The following is a 15,453-nucleotide window of genomic DNA, read 5'->3' as shown; positions in this document are numbered from 1 at the left end:
TCAGGGACAAAGCAGTCTCCTTCTCCCTGTCATCTCCTTTGGTGCTTGGAAGTATGGAACCAAGACAAAAATGGTACTGCATTTCCTGTTCATCACGCACAGCAAGAGAGAGGACCAAAAAATAACTGTGAATCCACATGTCGTATTTATATAATACTACCTCAGGGATTGTTGTTTAAGGTATGAATCCATGATTACAAAAGTTTGGTCTCCTACTCATCTTCAAATGCTTAGACAACCTGGCTATGAAGCTATGGCACTCAGAGCATGGAATTATGTGTCAAATGGTTGACCCACAGGCTGATGCCATGCAATGCTGTTTTGCGCTGCTTAGTAGTTTGTTTGATGTAATGGGAGAGAATTGTGGCATTTTTTTATATATGGATGGGACCATTCATGGGTTGCCATTTGATGGATAATTGAAACAAGTAATATGGTGGGGCTGCATAGCTTTTTCTTTTAAAAGAAATAATATTCCCATTTTTTTAATCTTCTTTTTACCTTCACAATGGCGCTGATATATGCTAGTTGTTATATTTTTTTGTTTCATGAATTGATTCTGCTAGCAATGTTATCTACATATTTCTTGCATGAAAAAGTCACCTATTATGTGCAGCATATATCTTACTGAAAATTTTAAATAAGTAAATTCTAGGTGATCTACATCATAAAACAATCTTAATGAGATTAGCTATGGAGGTGGGGAAAATCCAACAAATAATATATTAATAAAAAATGCCTGCTATATTTAACCCATCAATAATTTTAAAAAAAAAAAAAATCAAATTTTCATTGATTGGTAAACCCAGGAGGAATAAATAGCAAAGCTACAAATGAACTAATTGTAATAAATTTTCAGACCATTCTTCAATTCTAGAATAGTTTTCCAGATCTTTAATGTGATTTATTAATCTGCCACATCAAATGCCATAGCTATTTCTTTGTCCGAAGTCTATACAGCTGACCCGCTCCCTCACTTTCTTCTCTCTTTCCCAAAGCAACAACCTTTTCCGCTTATAATTCCTTGCTCCCATCTCTTCTTCTCTCTGTTTATTTTCTGGTCCGTACTCTCTCCGCTCCCATAAAGTAGTACAGGAAACAACAATCCCCTCCTCTCCCTTTCCCTCCTGATAAAAAGAAAATAATCAAATTTCCAAGCTTTATTTTCCTTTTAATCTGAATAGAAACAGCTAAGACTTCTCCCACGCGGTTTCTCATTCTTTCAATTCCTACATCTTTCTTCTCTCTGATGGTTGGAACTTGGAAGCAGAAAAATTCAATTATTCTTCCAATAATAATAAAAAAGAAGAATTTTATCGCTGCCACCACCAAAACACCATGAGCTCCTTCCTTTCCCCATTAAAATGCCAATTTCCCCACGACTAAGCACGTGCTTCGGCCCTTTTTTTTACCGCTCACCGGAGGAATTCCCCAGCCCCATTAGAACCAGTCACTTGAAGCCCACACCTACTGCTCTCTACCTTCTACTCGCTTTCTAGCGGGGATGCCGAGGGCGGTGACCGCACCACCCTCGATTAACGGCCGGCCAGGATGACAAGCCGCCGCCCTTTCCTCCTTCCCGCCGCTTCCGCGCTCCTCCTCCTCCTTCTCCTCCTCCGCCTGTCTCCGGTCACGCCTGCGACAGAGGAGGAGGAGGAGCTTCTCCTCGAGTTCAAGGGCAACGTCACCGCCGACCCCGGCCGCGCCCTCGCCTCCTGGTACGCCGCTCCCGGCCGCGACCCCTGCAGCGATTTCGCCGGCGTCACGTGTGGTCCCTCCGGCGACGTCGAGAAGGTTCTCATTCACAGCGCCTCTCTCGCCGGCACCCTCTCCGCCGCCCTCGCTGGCCTCCCCTCCCTCCAGATCATCTCCCTCTTCGGCAACCGCTTCTCCGGCGGCATCCCGCCGGAGTTCGCCGCCCTCACCACCCTCCACAAGCTGAACCTCAGCAAAAACGAGCTCTCCGGCCCCGTCCCGCCCTTCCTCGGCGACTTCCCCGGCCTCCGGCTCCTTGATCTCTCCATGAACTCCTTCTCCGGCGAGATCCCCGAGAACCTCTTCAAGAACTGCTTCAAGACCCGCTTCGTTTCCCTCTCCCACAACAATCTCTCCGGCCCGATCCCGTCCTCCATCGCCAACTGCTCGAACCTCGTCGGGTTCGACTTCTCCTTCAACAGTCTCACCGGCGAATTCTTGCCCGAGATCTGCGAGCCGCCGGCCATCAACTATGTCTCGCTGAGGAACAATTTGCTTACGGGAACCGTCGCCGATAAGGTCTCTAGGTGCCACAGCTTGGACCTTTTTGATCTCGGGAGCAACTCCTTCTCCGGATCGGTGCCTTTCGATCTCCTGGCCCTCCAAAACCTCACCTACTTCAATGTATCTTCTAATAAATTCCAGGGGCAAATCCCGGCGATCAAGACTTGCAGCGAGAGGTTAGGGCATTTTGATGTCTCTGGCAATAAATTGGATGGCGAAATCCCTTCCAGCATCGCAAATTGCCAAGGCCTGAAGTATTTGGATTTAGGCTCCAATGATCTCAGTGGAGGAATTCCGGCCGAGATTGGGAGCTTGAAGTCTCTCAATGTTCTCAGGTTAGGGAACAATGCCGCCATTGGAGGCTCAATTCCGCCGGAGCTTGCAGGCGCGGAGCTGCTTCTGGTTCTGGACGTCGAAAACCTTCAACTCTCTGGCGAGATTCCAAATGCCCTGAGCCAATGTCGCTTCCTTCTCGAGCTGTGAGTCCTTGCCACAGTTAAAACTTAAATCCACAAACCTTCAAAAAGATCATTTCTTTCAGGAATTTGATTGAAGGATTCACAGAATTGTGGTTTTGCAGGGATTTATCAGGAAATCGCTTGCAGGGAGAAATCCCTGACACTCTCTACAACATCACGTACCTCCTATACCTCGACCTCCATCGAAACCGGCTCGATGGGAGCATCCCGACGATACTTGGCAACCTCACCAAGCTCAAATTCCTCGACCTCTCGGAGAATTCACTGACAGGAACCATCCCCGACTCGCTGGGGGATCTAACACTACTGACCTATTTCAATGTCTCCTACAACAACCTCAGCGGCGCCATCCCTTCCTCTCCCACCATCCAACATTTCGGTCCATCGGCCTTCTCTCACAATCCATTTCTCTGCGGCCCTCCTTTAGATAATTCCTGCTCGGGCGGTCCTTCCCGGCGACCAAGGCAGTTGAGTACGTCTACCATAGTGGTCATTGTCGCCGCCGCCGTGATTCTCATCGGCGTCTGCGTGGTAACTGCGATGAACATCCGGGCATATAGGAAGAAGAGACGGGAGGAAGAAGAGATTCCGGTTTCTGAGAGCACCCCTCCAGCTTCCACCGGTTCAGGTGTGATCATCGGAAAGCTGGTTCTTTTCAGCAAGAGTCTACCTTCCAAGTACGAAGACTGGGAGGCGGGGACCAAGGCATTGCTCGACAAGGACTGCCTGGTTGGAGGTGGATCGATCGGAACAGTCTACAGAGCCAGCTTCGAGGGCGGCGTCCTCATTGCTGTGAAGAAGCTGGAGACACTCGGGAGAATAAGGAACCAGGACGAGTTCGAGCAGGAGATGGGCCGGCTTGGTGGCCTCCGCCACCCCAATCTGGTGGCATTCCAGGGCTACTACTGGTCATCCACAATGCAGCTGATTCTATCCGAATTCATCCCCAACGGCAGCCTCTATGACCACCTCCATGGTTCTCGCATTACTTATTCTGCCAGCAGCAGCAGCGGCGGCAGGGGAGAGCTGTTCTGGTCCAGGAGATTCGACATAGCTCTTGGAACAGCGAGGGCTCTCGCTTATCTTCACCATGACTGCAGGCCCCAAATCCTGCACCTCAACATCAAGTCCACGAACATCCTGTTGGATGAAGGGTTTGAGGCTAAGTTAGCTGATTACGGGCTGGGGAAGTTGCTGCCGATCCTGGGCGGCCATGTCCTGACCAAGTTTCATACCGCCGTAGGATATGTGGCGCCGGAGTTGGCGTCCCAGAGCTTAAGATACAGCGACAGGTGCGACGTCTACAGCTTTGGGGTGATTTTGCTGGAGCTGGCGACCGGGCGGAAACCGGTGGACAGCCCGGGGGCGGCGGAGGTGGTGGTGCTACGTGACTACGTGAGAGGGGCGTTGGAGGATGGCCCCGCATCCGATTGTTTCGATCGAAATCTAAGGGGCTTCGTGGAGACTGAATTGATTCAGGTCCTCAAGATGGGGTTGATTTGCACTTCCGAGGATCCTTTGAGGCGGCCGAGTATGGCGGAAGTGGTGCAGTTTTTGGAGTCGATCAAAACCAATTCATGATGTTCGTGGCAAAGAGGTGATGGACGCTTGGGTTTGGTGGGATTGTTGGTGGCTAATGCAAGTGTTTAGAACAGAGAAACAAAAAAGAAAAAGAAAATTACATTCTTTCCTTCATTCTTTTCATTGGTCACCGTATTTATTGGAATTTGTTATGTGCAATTTAGATGTTTATTGAAATAAAAGTTGATTTATTGCAATATCTGTCGCTTCTTTCTAAGATAACAATAACTGCAGCCCACGGATAATAACTGGTTTCTTGATTTAGATGTCTGTTTTCTTGATTGTTGGTGCGGTTTTCTAAAGTTTTTATTTATTTAGATGTTTAATTTTTTTTTGTTTATTGGAATTTGTTATGTACGCCCAGAACTGCAGCCCAGAGATTACATATAGCAATAACTGTTCCTCAGTTTTGAGTGCCATGCCGAGAATGTTCTGGGACAAGCCATATTGTTGAGCCGCAAATTGAACTCTAAAATGAAGCCAGTTGGTGTTAAGACAAAAAGCCACTCGATGGTAATTTCTCAGAGACCAGCTATTTGGTTTTGTTTTTTTTATACCACTGCACATTAAATTTTACTTTGAGAAGTATCCATTAACAGATATTTTATACACTTTGATGCATGCATCTGAAACGATATATGGTTCCTGCTATTACGGCAGCTGCCTTTGATTTACCTGAATCTTCAACCAAAAAAACCAAAAATGACACTACCGTATTCAGACTCCAGGATCAGGTCTTGCTGGTAATATTCAACCTGCTTGCTTGACTAAAGTAGACACCAGCAATCTAGCTAATGGAAGACTGGTAGATGAGGAGCCAATTTAAGAGACTACAAATCCACTCAGCTCCAGGCCCTTAAGACCTTTTAAATGGATTATATCTGGGATCAGGTCTGATTAGTTAATAGTCAACCAGGTTGCTTTAACTACACTAGAGTGACTAGACACCAGCAAGCTAGCCAAAGAAAGTTCATAGATTAGGAGCTCAGCTCAGCCACTATAAAATGTCTGGGTCTGTAGCCCTGTTGAATGGACTTGGTCTATCACTAGTAGCTGCTTGAAGTACGAATGTCAGCACATATCATATCAGAGAATTTGAACTGCAATCTATCTGGAGACAATCGATTTTTATATTTCCCTTAAGCATCATATATTCCACATACAGCAGAGAACTTCTGGACTGGTTGCTCTTACAGTAGAAATATAGAGACTGCTCGTGATTCCTCCCACCGTTGCAGGTATTCATAAAGAAGATTCTGCCTATATGCTTTCCATTCAGCACCAGCAGCAACAAAAACAATGTATTTATCAGCAACTGTCAAAGCAGGAGATTGATCACCACAGGACCTACTCAAGGATCATCTAAGATTAGTTATATCTCACCCTGCACCTCAACCTGTATGCTTCCATGTAGTGATTCCAGAGCTGAGAGCTCAACAACATATTCACCTGCCTATTTCTAGGATTGGCAAAATAGATGGCAGTATTGAGAGATAATTACCATCACCCCTGCTATCTATGGCAGAAATCTTGCTGAGTCAGAATAATAAAAAATCACAGACCTAATTGATGTATCATGGAAGTCACCTTCTAGCATTTCAACGACGATTGTTATGGCTATTAATAACTATCATCATGCGTTGGATAACTACAGGTATATCACCCTCCGACAATGTTGTAAAACAACACCTAAACCATCCAGGTTCGATACAGTGGCATGATGATCCAGGTGTTATATTAATCTTAGCTACATTAAGCAGTTTATCCCACAGCTCGAGCTCCCCTTTCTCGCTGTATGGTCGAATGAACTTGCTCATGTCTGCCCAACAGTAAAATCCACCACTGCTTTTTACACACTCAATACCTAACTGTTTGAGCGCATTCACAAACAAAGCATACATTTTCTGAAGCCTCGTTTTGTTTTGCATGATATACCTAGTAATAAATTTTGAATCTGCAAGCATTGAGACCAGCAAGTGCTGAGTGGGAGCTGAAATGGACGAGAATCTTGCAAATTTTGAAGCAGCTGCCAGGACATGTTCATTAAAGGAATAGATGACTCCCACTCTGAAGCCCGGAAGAGAGAGATCTTTTGACAGCCAATATATTATATGAACCCTGCTCCTGTCAAAATCTTGTGTCTGAAGAACCTCTGCAATGCTAACAAATTCTACATTTCCGTGGATTGATCCGGCATATACTTCATCAGAAATCAGATGGATATTCTTTGCAGTGGCAAAGTCAAGAAGATCATAGAGTGTTTCCCTATTCAGTAGATTGCCCACAGGGTTGGAGGGGTTTGAAACAAGAACAGCACGGACCTTTATGCCTCGCTTCTTTGCCTGATTATATGCTCTTTCAAGAGTGGCGATATTCAAACTAAAGTTGTCAATGCTTCGGCACGGTACAGGTATTAGATCTATGCCAGTTCGCCACTTTATATCCCTATCAAATCTGCACACATCAATACTGTAAGAATATGAAATGGATGTCTTGGTATCGCAGATCAAAAAGGAATAATTTGTTACAAGAAGAAAAATCACCCTGGATAATATGGTGAAGGTACAAGGAACGCATCTCCAGGGTCTGCAAGACAGAAACTGAGGGTCTCAATTGCAGGAGTTGCACCTGCTGTCAATATGATTCTTGATGGATTAACTGAGACTGATCGTTGCATGACATGACTCATAAATCCAGCCACAGCCTGTAAAAAAAAAGTACAAAATTGTTAATCGACAAGCATTTCTAGCTTAGCCAGGAGTCGCAATAAACAAACAAAAACACTATATATTACATGCCTTTTCCTACCTATTTGCTGTGACTTTACAGATACTAGCTCATAATTGGTTAGTATAGTCATAACTAGGGCTATGCTGTCGATGAGCCATGCTGGCACAAGTAACCAAAGACCCAGCCAGAAATATTTTGGACCGAATCTTTGAAGCTCAAACGAGTTTAAGCCAGGTTGGGCTTAAGTTTTTGGTTAAAGATGAACTGGATTCATTTTGAGAACAGCCTAGCTCATCAAGAAATCCATTACAATTCAAGGCACAGCACTCCAATATAGATGACTTTGAATAGCAAGGAAATTTAGGGCTATGTTACCCAGACCATTGCTATTACTGCAAAGTACGCGCAACTGATCGTTCAACATGGATTTGAGTTTGACACTTGGATATGTATCCTGATGCCCCATGATGGAGAGGAAAGGAGGTAGCCATGTGAGATGCAGCATAAGGCCTACTTTGATCGGTCTGATTTGGGAATTGGTCCATGAGCATTTCCTGTATCATGCTCGCAAGTTGAAATACTTAATAAAAGGATTGGACATTTAAAGTTGCATCTAGACCTGAAACTCATGCTTGACTCCATGGAACACAGGTCTAGGTAAAGGAGGGTCAAGAACACATCCCAAAGCTAACTTCAAACTTCAAAACCAAAACAACTAGCAAGTTCTAGAAGTTGCACATCCTCCAATAGTAACTTTTAATCAGTGGATGTTAAGGTAAACTTCGAAGCACTGGAGGAAGATATTGAGAAACAAAAGAGACCGTGGTTGTCAATATTACCTAACAAAAGCTGATAAAGCTAAATTTATCAGTGGAAAATTCTTTCGTAAAGTCTAACTCACAATAGATCTCAAGCATTCAAGTCAAAATTTTGATATATTAACAGCAAAATCCAAATAAAAGATATGAGGAAATTAAGATCTTCACTCCAGTTTTTCAACTTTCTTGGTTCAGACTTCTTTTTTTTTTTTAAATAGTTTTAGTAGCATATATTTGGGTTTGCTTAGGTTGCTTTTGTCAAAAGCTTGAGGCAGGTTATAGCAGGTAAGTTTTAAGTTTTGGTTGTAACCCCAAGAAAGTACTAGGGAATGAGCAGCTTTGACCTAGTGACGGCTTGTGTTTGGCCAGACAAAGCTAAGGATATGTTCTTCTGCATTGGTTGTTGACTTACATGAATTGGAACTAATCCAATCTTTTAATAACCTCATGAATGTCATCGACTCATCTTCCAACTTAGGTTTTTCATTAACTTGGACCAAACCTCTCTAATCCATAATACTGTGTAGCAAATAAGTTAAATATTTCAGGTATATCAAGGATGCACCAATGACTAGCAATCATTTTCTTTCATATAAGAAATATTTAAAGCAGAGAAGGCGATGGTGCAGTTGCAAATGGGGTGTTGTTGACACCTCCACAAACAATGACGAGAAGCGAATCTCTGAGATCTTGCTAAGGATGGTAAATTCTAGGTTATGCTATACTCATGAATAGACCAAAGGAGAACTCTAATAGTTACAGTCTTCCACTTCTATCGATGGTAGTCATCATAGTTGATGTTGTCAAGCACCAATTCTCATACCAAGGAGTGTACTGCGACGTTCAATTCATGAGTGTATCATCATTGAAAAGTCATGGTTGTCAAAACCCTCCAACTCCTAACAATCAACCTTCCAGCTCAATCTTCCATTCTTAGTTTTTAACAACCATATCTATTAGGAGTTGGAGGCTAGACAAGGAGGCTATTTGTTGGCATGCATTCAAAACACAGATTTGGATACCCTGCATTATGAGACAACAGTTGCAAGGGTTTATCGACATAGGGTACAAGATACCCTAGGTGAGATGAATTGACCCTTTGACCTAAGGAAGATGAAGGCCAGAAGGTTTTTTGTAATATTTCTACAAATATAGACCTTGCCAATCGTTAAATATGTCCCTGAATATTCAAATATGCTCACCTACATTCTTGCAAATACTACCAACAGACGGCTTGCTCGCACAAATATAGTATAAGTGGGGAATTTTCTTGATAAATGAGTATCTTGACTTCATGAATTTTCTACTTAATTCTGTGTTCATTTATTAATCAAATTATCAAAATAAAAAAACAAATATGCCAATCAATATTTGATTACTAATTTGTTATTTATTTCGCTCCAGTTTATCATTCTGGTGACAGTTTAAAAGCAAATATATTGTTTGATTTTGAGAGCTTTGAATATATAGCTTTCAGAATTTTTTAAAAAAATTTACTCCTTATATACCTTTACAACTTGCACAGAAATTTTATGTTTCGTATGGACTTGCATATCTGTATCTAGGTTTTTTTATAAGAAACTAACTGTCATTGAATCAAATGGAAGGACTGCCATTCGAGAAAACATAGTAATTAACTATTTAATTTGCTCTATGTATCACAAAGCATCTAATGTGAAGTTTCTTGAGTTACACCAAATACATAAATGGTACGAGAAATGTTAAAGAAAAGAATGAATTAATGAGTGAAAGAAAGAAAGAAGAACAAAGCTCGCAGACAAAAATAAGCAAAAAGGAAAAGCGAGGACCTAAGTGAAAGAGAGAGAACGAAATCCATCCCTTTGCTTACCATCTTCAATTCCATCAATCCATCAAACGGCTGATAAGTTGCCAAGCCACTGATACTCAAATTTCCCTCCTCGCCATCCAGCGCCAGATCCTTCAAATTCTCAGCAAGCCAATCGCGGAGCAAATCCAGCGACAACTGCTCTAAAACCAACAAGCTGACCTAAATCTCCACATCCAAAACAGATCAAAAATATGAAAAGAGAGCTAAGAGAATACCTGGTTCTCGGCCAATCCGAGCTGCATGACGCCATCGGAATTGGAAGCGGGATGGTAGGGGTCCTCCAGGCACTTCTTATAGCCAACATAGTACGGGGAATCACTGGGTCCGGCGACGGAGGACGCCCGGGAGGAGATCGGTGCCGGGCCGACGGAGGTTTTCGAAGAGAGGATACCCCGGGAGGTGGTCCGGGGAATACCATTGGGGAGCTCAGAGACGCTGGCGGCTGCGGAAGCCGCGGAGGAGGAGGAGGAGGAGCGGTTCTTGCGCTTGAGGTAGAGCTGGAGGACGTAGAAGAGGGCGCAGGGGAGGAGGGAGCCGAGGACGAGGCCCCCCCGGCCCTGGACCACGCCCTGGAGTGGGACCACGAGCCGCATCGCCGTGCCCCCTCCGCCGGACGGCCAGGTTTCGGCGGTCTTCTCCTCCTCGCCGGCGGACTCCGGGGAGGGGGTTCGGGTCATTGGGGGAGGGCGACGAGGAGGGTTTACGAGTGGCTTTCCTTTGGGTCTGACGGCCGCTTTTTATTGAACTTTATATTTGGTAAGAGTTTGGTGGGTTTAATAAAGCTCGGTCCATCGGAGAGAGCGGGGGAGAGGGAAGGAGGAAGACAATTTTGCCGGGCTGGGCGCATCCTCTGGTCTTGTGGTATTTGGATTTTTTTGGGGGAGTGGGGAAGATTGATGGATTTACCAGAACGTCCTTGCTCCTTAGCGATATTACTAATGAGCCTGGTCTTTTGTATTATTAACTGCTAGTCGCTGGGTCGGATAAACTGGATTACCTCTATATACACGATGTGTTGGAATCACATGTACATGGTGTCCACAAATTATCTAATTTTTTGCAAAATATTTATGGTCAAACATTATTACCATCCTGATTCACCACTGTATGGATGAGAGAGAGAGAGAGACAAAATACATGGAAAACTATTATTTTCATAATTTGTTGTTGATGAGATTTCAGCTAAACTATTGATTTTTCTGCTTCTATCTCATCCTCTCATAATTATTCTCGCTAGTATGTATGGCACAATTGGAATTCTACCATTATTTTGGAACAAACATTATGACATGCTTTCGCATTTAAGGCTAAAAGCGGATAAGATATGGATCGAATACTAGTATATCCATATCCGTATTTATTTTGTTTGACAAGTAGAGATACAGGTACGAATATTAGTCGGATGCAAAAATATATATCCATATTTATTTTAAACAATATAAATCGGATACCGAAAATACGGATATAAGTTGGATAATTAAGTTTTATAACCATAAAATCAAAAATATTACTAAATAGATAATAAATCAAGTTAATAGTATATTAATTTAATTATTTATTTTTTAAAAAAGTTAATAAGTACTATATAGCTACGCATAGGGTTAGGGCATCACCTGGAACCAGAACCGAGTTTGGAAACTGTTCTAAGCCGCGTCCCGCTTAGCTGTGATGCAAAGGTAAAGGTAATTCAAATTGGACAATCTGGACCTCGACCACTCCGGCGTCCCTCCAAATTAAGCTAGCGGCGGGAAAGAACTAGCATCGGGCCCATCCCGTGGGGAGCCGATGGAGCCAGGTGCGGGCTGCTGTGAATGCTCCCAGATCGCAGGGGATCTTCTCCACTGCGAAGAATCCGTCCACTTCTTTGCCATGCGCCCCCCCAGCACTCGAATCCAAAGCCTCCTCGCGTCCCGCCACACGGGCATCGAACCCCTTCGGCACCAATCAATCCGGGGGCCCACCGCATCTTTTTCCTTGGAACAAGAGCCCAGGGCCCATTCCATTGTCTCCTCCTACCTGCGCTCGGAGCCGTCCGTCTTGGCCCCTGTCACAATATCCCAAGTTAACTAGTAGCCAACAGTGTCTGTGCTGCTTGACGTGACCTTACAGCACTTGGTCAATTAAACTCGAGTTGAATTGGAAAATTAATACTGAAAAGTGACCGAGAATTTTTATAATCCGTACATTAAGGCCAAAGCTTGGACCATTTTCCGTTTGAAGTCCGGATCAAAAGTTTTTATCCAGACTTCAAACCTAAACTTGACTCAAAAATGATCTAGTTTGTTAATGTTTAACTTATGATCAAATTTTGCCATCCTCGAGTGAACTTGCTCTATCCCCTTCTTCTTCTTTTTTTGATGATAAGGGAGGCCCAAAAAAAGAGCACCCATATTTTATTGAGAAAGAGGGGATGTACATCGTAAGGAAATATATACAGTGGAGAGAGGAGTAAAAAGTTATTTGAAGTTGTAAAGTTAAAACTTGCTAGTTGAATAGCAGTCACAACATAATATGCTCTAATTATATTTGATTTACAAGAGAATAACTCATAGGAGATGCAGCTGACTCGAACTTTTATCGTATGCAACCAAGGCAGAACCATGATGATAAGAGAAAACGGGGCCCTCTGTTTGAACAATCTGGAATGAGAGCATTTCATAGAAAAAATTAGCACAAAAATCCAAATAATCTGAAATTCATCTACTACTCTGTTCAACTTTATTAGTCATCCACAAGCTTAGAGGCAACATTCGTTACTTTGGACTAGATCTTCCCAGCTCCATCTATATATTAGGATCGCATAACCCTGACCAGTCACTGAAACATCTAAGTCCCTTTGCAGCACTTAAAGTAATTGAAGATCTTTTATTTAAAAAAATTCTAAAGTTCTGCTCCTTCCAGCAGGTCCAACATATAGCAGCAATCAGTATGAGAATGGTGGACTGAGCATATTTTGTGAAATGGTTCAGCCTCCAATTAATGCATAGATTTTGAAAACCTAGTTGAGGATGAAACATCTCAAGAGAAGAACAAATGATCTTCCATATAGTGAAAAAAAACTTATAGGTGCAGAAAAGATGATCAATAGTCTCATTTGTATCATAGCATAGAACACAATTGCCAAGATGCTACCCATTTTTTTGTAAGGTTGTCTTCTAGTATTAAGTTTTCTTTTCAAACACAACCAAAGAAAGCATTTGATTTTAAGTTGTATCGAAAGCTTTCACAATGAGTGAGCAAATCTACATTAGATATACACCTGGTGTTCAAAAAATGGTAAAAGCGATTTTGTGAAGAAGGATCCATTGCTACTCAATTTCCAACATATTTGATCTTTTACCTGATTAAGAGTGACCGAAATCAAGAGAGATGAAAGATTAGTGAACTGGGTTCAAGCTTCCAAGGAGGCAAAGGATGGCCTTTTCAGCCTCTAAGATATATAATGTAGGTTATAATGATCGGTGACCGTGCTATTTTTTCTCCTGCTAAGATTATATAAAGTTGGAAATATAAATTGGAGGGGTGCATCACAAACCCAAGCATCTTTCCAAAACAATGTATTCTGCCCATTGCCAATTTTAAACTGAGCTCTATTCCAAAAGGCAAGGAGAGTGTTAATGACATCACGCCAAATATTAGAACACCTTCTAATAGGTTTCTAACTTATAGATAATTTAACTTTTCTATAGTAGGCAAATTGTACTTATTTTCTTCAAATTTTTGAGATATTTGAAATATACCTCCATCCCCATTTTGATAATAGAGACATATTAAATTAAGCCAAATCCTTGACTCCCAAACTTTCTCCTCTTTTTGAAAGATAAACTGTACTCCAATTAACCTTACATAATACTCCATGATAACTTGAAGAGCTTGACCATAGGAAATATCTTCAATATTTATCAATCCTCTTGATCACCCATGCTAGAAGCTTGTAAATTGACATAAAGTAGATTGGGAGAGATGTGAGTACGGAGTTGATTAACATTAACCTTCCCTCCAAAAGACAAGAATTTGATGTTCCATATTGCCAATCTAGCTTCAACTCTTTGAATTAAGACCATCCAATTAGCTTTAATATGTTTACCTCCACATAGAGAAAGCCCAAGGTATTTGATTGGAAGAGATGAGCAACAACAATTTAGCCAACCTGCGTGTCTTATTGTAGCTATGTTGTCGTGTCCAATAGCCGAGATGGAGCTTTTATGATAGTTGATAACAAACCTAGATATTATTTCAAAATAGTAGAGAATGATCTTCAAAGCAGCCATATGCTCCTTCCTAGCCAAAGTAAATACCAGAGTGTCATCTATATATTATAGAATCTTCGTCCTTCGACATATCTAATAATTACCATGCCATTTAAAATTTTAGCCGTTGTGGCACAGTTGAGAATACATAGGGGATGGATAGCAAGAACAAAAAGATATGAAAAAAGAGAATCTCATTGCCTTAGCCCGCTCCTGCAAAAGATCTAGTCTCCATTCTCGCCATTCCCGTTCACCGTCCTAAACTTTTTTAGACTTCATATTTTGAGCTTGAGTTCGGGTTCTTGAAGCCGATCATTGGGCTAACTTGACCAATTAACACCTTTGTTTTAAAAGAATTGCGATAAATATTTGCAGATATCTTCGTAAAAAAGAAGTAAAACAATGTGTTTGAGGTAGAGAGCTTATGCAATCGAATAAAGTAATTATGGATCATCATGTCCTTGGTGCATTATTGGCCTATAATGCCACCACGGAATAGTCTGTCCGTTGTTCAATTATCTGATGTCGTTTTCTTGAATCATTTTGCAATAACCAGAGCTTTCAATAGTTTCAGGCAATACAAATGTTCATCCCAGCCCGCAAAAGTCAGATGTCATGCGAAGACTTTTTATAAAACTTTTCTATAATTCATTTCTTTTTTTTTTCTTTTCAATAAGACAATGATTATTTTAATGATATTTATAATGATCTGTAGAGGCCTATGCAGAGATGAACCAATCTATGGTGTTTGCATAAATGTACACAGGAGAAACAACCTAAAATATTCATTGATGCGTAAGAGCAAAATAACAGCATGATGAAGATTTCTCCGCATCGATGAGATTACGTTAAGCAAATTGCTTTTAATTGTTGTATTAATTATTTTCTAATTGGTAATTTGGTATGATGTTTATATAACAAATGAAAAAACATTATTTTATTTACTAGCAAAATTTGTACGTGTGCATGTTCTTACTTATTCGTGCATGTTCATACTTATTTTATTTTGATAGTCAATTTTGCGTCAATTTTTGATTAGCCAAATGCATTGCACATGTAGTAGTTTATTTCGACAAAAGTCCCTGGTGTATAGAGTTGGAATCGAGCTAGGTCGAGCTGGGCCACATGTCTGCCCAAGCTCGGCCTAAACATTTTTCGGGCTTCGGCCCAAGCTTAGATCCAAAATTTCTTTCCAAATCTCTGTCTGAGTTGGCCCAGCTCAAAAGTCAATCAGGCTTGACCCGAAAAGCCCGTCAGGACCGAAAGGCCGGTCAAAGGGACAGAGGATCCTCATTATGAATTCGAGATTTCGAGCTAAGCTCCAGGCTCGAGATTTGGACCGGAGGCAGGTTTGGGCTTCTGGACGGACCAATGCAGATCAAGTGTCAGCTACTTGCCCGAGCATGACGTGAACATGTTTCGGCTTCATCCGAGATCCAATCCAAAGCAAGCCCAGCCTGATGGCTCTTGGGTTCGCCAAAGCCCAT

At 42.2% G+C, this 15,453-nt stretch overlaps 2 protein-coding genes across 2 annotated transcripts; one reads left to right on the top strand and one right to left on the bottom strand.

The window, feature by feature from the left end:
* The first annotated feature begins 932 nt into the window (after nt 1–932).
* LOC103716891 (probable LRR receptor-like serine/threonine-protein kinase At1g12460) lies at nt 933–4,433 on the top strand. Its single transcript, XM_008805079.4, has 2 exons — nt 933–2,738; nt 2,840–4,433. The coding sequence occupies exons 1-2, from the start codon at nt 1,552–1,554 to the stop codon at nt 4,317–4,319; spliced, it is 2,667 nt and encodes an 888-aa protein (XP_008803301.2). The 5' UTR covers nt 933–1,551; the 3' UTR covers nt 4,320–4,433.
* An 842-nt stretch (nt 4,434–5,275) lies between these two features.
* LOC120110834 (probable aminotransferase ACS12) lies at nt 5,276–10,548 on the bottom strand. Its single transcript, XM_039126659.1, has 4 exons — nt 9,932–10,548; nt 9,717–9,851; nt 6,863–7,023; nt 5,276–6,773 (listed from the first exon to the last, which is right to left on the bottom strand). The coding sequence occupies exons 1-4, from the start codon at nt 10,391–10,393 to the stop codon at nt 5,918–5,920; spliced, it is 1,614 nt and encodes a 537-aa protein (XP_038982587.1). The 5' UTR covers nt 10,394–10,548; the 3' UTR covers nt 5,276–5,917.
* Nucleotides 10,549–15,453: the final 4,905 nt, after the last annotated feature.

This window comes from Phoenix dactylifera, chromosome 5, assembly GCF_009389715.1.
Source record: "Phoenix dactylifera cultivar Barhee BC4 chromosome 5, palm_55x_up_171113_PBpolish2nd_filt_p, whole genome shotgun sequence".
Classification (NCBI taxonomy): Eukaryota; Viridiplantae; Streptophyta; class Magnoliopsida; order Arecales; family Arecaceae; genus Phoenix; species Phoenix dactylifera.
The sequence above is the reverse complement of the archived record's forward strand: the minus strand, read 5'-3'. Positions and strand labels throughout refer to the sequence as shown.